We start from the raw sequence: 6,198 nt of genomic DNA, 5'->3' as shown, positions 1-6,198 counted from the left end.
CATACTCAAGTCCTGACTTGAGCATTGAGTAGAGTTCTGGAATACGACCCTATGACGCGGCTAGGTGAAAAATGGTCAAACATTCATTTTAAATAGCGAAAGATAGAGCACAAAATTGTCTTTTAAAAACAGTTAAAATTAGTTAACGTGCACGACTTATCGGAGCTGAATCTATCGATGCATAGCTGAAATATCATTACACAATTTCAATATTAAAAACTGGGTTATTGTTTTATATGACATATCAAAAAAATATTTTGTCCTTAGCCATTGACTTACAATTATATGGACGTCGGGTCCGCGCTAAAAAGTGTCCGCACTTGTAAGGCGCTAAAATCGTATACAGAGCGCCAAACTCCGCTTTAGTCTTCGTTTGTTCTACTGACAGCGCGATACTGTGATGACATTACAATTTAAATTTCGTATAGGTTGACTTGGGACATTTTTTTCGTGGTTTTTGTATTAGACCCGTCGTCCATTTATTTGTAAGTCAATGTCCTTAGCAGTGTTTTTAGTTGGCGGACGGCAGAGTACTTTCCTGGACGAAGCTTCTTGTTGTCTTGTCTTCTTGTATTGTTTAGATCGAACCGGATTCTACTAGATAGTTTAAATCTATCTTCACGCTTAATATCAGGTCAGATTCCTATCAAACCGACCTCAAAAGTTATATTGAAATTGGTTACCGGAAAATACGCGACACCGGATTCATCCCCTAGTTTGCAACCCTTAGAAATGGAATATTTTCTTCAAAATTAACTGGGTCCACTACCGAGGTATCCTCTTTCCAACAAAACAAGAATCATCAAAATCGGTTTACGAGTACATATAAAAAAAAAACCACAATCGAATTGCGAACCTAGTAAGAAACCTGTAATTTAACCTGTAAACTGCCTCCGTGGCCGAAAGGTTATTATGCTGGACTGCCACGTAGAAGTTTGATTCCCAGACCGGGAGAAACATGTGTATAGCGTACATTTATTTCTCGCGTGTGTCCATGGCACTCGCGATACAGGGTTTCCCTAGTGCGGGGCTAGGAATGTGTTGCGTTATCATTATTACAATTAGTGGGAATAATTTTCTATGATTCTTTGTAATTTATGTATTTTGCATGTCAAACAAAACCGATTTTACTTATTTTTTTCTTCCACAGAATTCGAAGGTGAAAACCTACTCCACCAATCAGGAACCTTCTTCTCCGGCTTCGAATCTTCCTCCACCGTGGCAGCTTTCACTCTACTAGAACTGTCTAGAAGTACCAAATATCAAGAATTAGCAAGAATAGATATCTTAAGAGCTATAGAGAAAAACGGTTGGATCTATGAGAGTTTCAACGACATGAAATTTTTGGATCAGTGTATTGCAGAAAGTGTTCGCCTGCACCCTCCAGTTTCCACTGTGGACAGGCAAGCAAAAGAAGACTATAAGGTGCGGTGATAAAGTTTATTATAAAATTGTGGCTAATAATAATTAACTTCATATCTTCATAGACCTAACTCCCTACCATTTCCTGGGCAGTGCTATCCAGAACAAAAGAGAAATTATTAACGAATGTTTGTTAGTTTGTTAATTTTTACCGCCCGTGCTACATACAATGTTTTTCTTCACATTTGCGAGGAAATAGAAACAACGATAATTTATTTTTTGTACCTTCACAACATAATTTACGGATTTTGCAATTGGTGGTTTTTTAAAACAGATTGCCAGCTATTCTTCCATAGACAGTAGAACTCGAACTAAAATGTTATAAAGGCACAAACGCATGCAGTCACGATTTATTGGATGCAAAATAAATGAAATGATGAAAAAAGTTGACCTCACAATTTTTTCAATATGCTTATTGTCGGATCTTTGTATTCGGTTTTCAACGACTTTTTGGACGTAGAGCCATCTATGAGAAATCTATGAAAGAGCCATCTATGAGAAATCTATGAAAGTATTTCGTCACGCAGTTAGGTAACTTTACAGCTACCAGCCCTGACTAAAAATGTCGCTACTAATTTTCTAAGTGTTCAATCTTTGTATTAATAATTATAAGAAACTATATAGTGGAGCAATTTCACTAAAAATAATTGAATGTCAATTCATTACAAATTTTATTGCAAATGTTTATCTTTTTAATGATACGTTCAGATTTTTCGAGTATAAAAATCTTTTCTGCTTTAAAAAAATTATGGGGCGATAATATAATGACAAAACTCGTGTGTATAAACTAGGATATTACTACGTCGACTTTTTACGAGTTGTTTAACTTTTGAGCAAGAGTGATGAAATAAGTTTTAATCGCACGCGTCACATGTCAAAAGGTCTTTTATCTTCTTGTGTTTTCGCGATTGTTACACATAGGACATGAAACTATTTTTCCGGATTTAAATCGCGTATATTTGTTTTTTCAAACAAACCGACGCTTCGGGCCCTTTACAGGTCAACTTACATGGTCAACCGTGACAATGGCACCTGTAGTTAGTAATAGTTTCATTTCCTATCTTTTATCTTGTTACCTGGTAATTAAGTCTTTAAATTTCATTTTAATTACAGATACCTGGTACAGAAGTAATAATTGAAAAAGGTACAGCCATCTACATATCTCTATATGGACTGCATAGAGATCCGAAATACTTCGACAACCCGGATGAGTTTGATCCAAATCGGTTCAATGGAAAAGCTCTTCCTGACGCTTACATTCCTTATGGCGCTGGACCTAGGATGTGTGTTGGTAAGTATTTTATATTACCAAGTGACGGAAAGAACAAATCGTGTGCCTGGTGGAAAGCGAGACGCTTATATCCATAACATTTGCAGTGACACTCAGAGCTTTAATTCGCGAAGATCTAACGGGCACAACCACTGCGTCCATCATCCTGAGACATAATTACGTTGACAAGTACCTATAATTATAAACCCTTTAAAACTGGAACGCGGTGTGATGATGTGACCTTCTTACTTACAACGTCATCCCACCTTTTCATCGCCTCCGGTTCCTGGCCATTTGTTTTTAAATTTTGAATCGTTCTTTAACAATACCTTTGTCTCGCCATTCTAACTTTGTTTCCATTCCTGTCCGATCGCGGCAGCGAACACGTCTTCTCGTTATTTACCAAAAATCTCTTATGCGATCATTGACTTACAAATAAATGGACGACGGGTCTAACACAAAAACCTCGAAAAAAATGTCCCAAGTCAACCTATTTAAACGTAGTGACATGTAAAGGAATATGAAAAAGCTAAAACGTTGAATTTAAATTGTACTGTCATCGCAGTACTGTCTAATTTTGCTTGCTTCGCTGTCAGTCGAACAAACGAAGACTAAAGCGTGAATGACGCTCTGTATACGATTTTAATAAATATAAATAAGAGCGCAAGAGACGCTCAAGTTCGGACACTTTTTAGCGCGAACCCGACGTCCATATAAATGTAAGTCAATGTATGCGATAAACATTTTAAAGGTCAGAAATATTAATAAAACGGGAATAATATTTATAAAACTGGATTTATTACCACTATTTCTTTACCCTTTTGAATTTAAGCTAGATGTATGGAAGCTGCGGAGTCTACTGCTTTCCTGCCACATTCAATCTACAGAACATTCCAATTATCAGCAGTAATGCTCACGTTACTGCTTAGAGGCAGAATTAGATGGTCGTACTTCCCTGGACAAACGCTTTTACAAGGAGCTCGACTGCTGCTACGTCCAAGGCCTTTCTGGCTCAGTATAGCCGTTTTCGCCGGGTTTCATTCCGACGAGTCTAAAGGTGTTAGTCACTTGAGCAGTAGAGAAAACTGTTCTTAAGGCGAAGCATCGTATTCGAAACATCAAATTTCTACGATAACGACTGTCATACATTTAATGTATTGTATCGCGTAATTTTTTAGTAGCAATAGAGCTCCTTGCGAAAGAGTTCGTCGTTCAGGGATGTACTGCCACCTTACCTGCTACAGCCGCCAAGCGATAATGTCGCTATTACTGTGTTCCGGTTTTGAAGGGTAAGGGTGCTGGTGAAATTACAGGCACGAGGGACTTGTCAACTTATGTCTCTGGGTGATGAGCGCACACGTGTCCTTTTACGATTTAAAACTTTGAGTGGCACTGCAACTGTTATGGACAGGCGTGTAGCTTACCACCAGGCAAGCGACTTGTTCGTCACGTCACTTGATACTATAAAAAAAATTTTTTTTTGAGCTACCAACTCTTGTGCCACCAATTCTTATGCTACTAATTTATATGCCACCAACTGTGTGTTACTAATTTTATATTTTTCTTAATTGGCCTATTTGTCTGGCACTTTTAACGCCTTTCTTTTCCTCACAACAAGCTCTACAGCTTCTAAAGTAAACTACAAATTTTATTTTAAATAGAAAACTACCGTTAGACTCAGACATATAAATTAAACTAACGGATAACCATTGACTTACAATTATATGGTCGTCGGGTCCGCGCTAAAAAGTGTCCGAACATATAGGGCGTAAAAATCGTATACAGAGCGTCATTCACGCTTTAGTCTTCGTTTGTTCGACTGACAGCGAAGCAAGCAGAATTAGACAGTACTGCGATGACATTACAATTTAAATTCAACGTTTTAGCTTTTTCATATTCCTTTACATGTCACTACGTTTAAATAGGTTGACTTGGGACATTTTTTTCGTGGTTTTTGTATTAGACCCGTCGTCCATTTATTTGTAAGTCAATGCGGGTAACTCACATTTAAGTACAATTTTTGCTCGAGACAGTCCGTGGTCTGTAATTCCGAGCTTCTGAGACGGTGTCTCGTCGTAAACTGTGTGCCAAACCTCTAACACGCCGGTCATTCAGTACGGGTGCAAATTTTATGGCGGAATTTACTTCACACGCTTCGTGTTTCTAGGTGTGAAAGCCGGACAGCTGCACGCAAAAGTGACAGTCGCGATGATACTGTCACAATACGAAATCTACCAAAGTGAAAACGTAGTGACCGAGTTGGATTCAAGATCAACGTTTACAGCAGCATGTGACGGGATACGGATGGAATTTAGGAAAATTTAAACAGATCCACCAAAAGTTAGTAACATACCACTAAGTATAAGCCGACTTTCAAGGTTGAGCACAACCTCACACGATGAACTCGCACCGTTAGTATAATAATGCCAATACAAAATGACAATGAGGCATTGAGAATCTTTCCGATGACATGTGAATTGACAGAGAGCGAAAGGTGTTGGTTGTAAGGTGCATTATGTTGTACAACAAGTTTGCACGGTGTACTAGAGCCGTAAGCTTACGCCTTTTAAAGTGTTTTGCCAATCCTTTTACACGTGTAGCTTGTGGGTCAAGTGCACACAGAGAGCTATCTTTAGTCTTCTTTTTAGTACCTTTCACAGTGCTTGGTCTAGCGTCTAGCGTTTGTTATCCTTTCGACCTGTGGATCTTCCCGCTCGTTGCCGCTTCGGCACTGTGAAAGGGAAGATGCCAACTCTGAATGAACCCTATTTAAGCTGGTAGCGTCCCTGAAGGCGGCGACTCCACCAGAGATGTGCGAGATAGCTAGGCTGTGTGAAAAGTCAAAATCAAATAACAATTTATTCCATAGGTACATTTTTTACACTTGAAAATGTCTTTTTTTACGAGGGAGCATACCAAAAAAGTTTTGATGTTGGCTCCGCCCAAATTTGTGAAACAAATATATGCCTGAAGTTCGCGTGACATGCGACAGGAGATGTTGAATTTTGCGCATTAAAAGTACCAAATTCGTTTTAGCGGAATAACTCTAAAACTAAAGGGATTAAAAAAAATCCGTAGTGACAGTTGTCGATCATGCATAAATATAATTAATTATCTAATTTTTGTCCTAATAACCTAATTTCGAGGATAAATCGAAAAAATATGAAAATTAGAGGTCATTTCGGAATTTTTATCTATCGAGGAAACTTTATTGTTTTATGTTTCTGATAAGTGTCTATGCTTGAATATATCGTGTAGTTACTCATACAATATTTTATTTTTAACTTTAAAGTGGATATACCCCTCTAAAATCAAATCAAAGGTTAGAAATTTTTCCTCTGCTCCCTCTTAAGCTACTGCTCGTTCACTACGTTGACCTCTCTGAGAAGAACGAGCAAGAAACTCGAGGGATTGCTCTTTTCAAATAAAGTTAAATGCTATACACATTTTGAATCATAATCGTGTGGAATCAGACTCATGTTGCCTTTTCATACATCTTTATCTAA

The 6,198-nt window shown here is 38.0% G+C and overlaps 1 protein-coding gene across 1 annotated transcript; it reads left to right on the top strand.

Annotated features, from left to right (window-relative positions):
- Positions 1-1,150: 1,150 nt before the first annotated feature.
- LOC113239310 (cytochrome P450 6k1-like) lies at positions 1,151-5,161 on the top strand (the record flags this gene model as incomplete). The annotated part of the gene is made up of 3 exons (XM_026476230.1): positions 1,151-1,425; positions 2,536-2,713; positions 4,860-5,161. Coding segments are annotated over 3 exons (611 nt in total), but the record flags the coding sequence as incomplete, so codon positions are not given.
- Positions 5,162-6,198: the final 1,037 nt, after the last annotated feature.

Source organism: Hyposmocoma kahamanoa, unplaced genomic scaffold (assembly GCF_003589595.1).
Source record: "Hyposmocoma kahamanoa isolate Upper Pololo Valley unplaced genomic scaffold, ASM358959v1 99868, whole genome shotgun sequence".
Classification (NCBI taxonomy): Eukaryota; Metazoa; Arthropoda; class Insecta; order Lepidoptera; family Cosmopterigidae; genus Hyposmocoma; species Hyposmocoma kahamanoa.
Note: the sequence above shows the minus strand (reverse complement) of the source record. Positions and strands in the feature narration are given on the sequence as shown.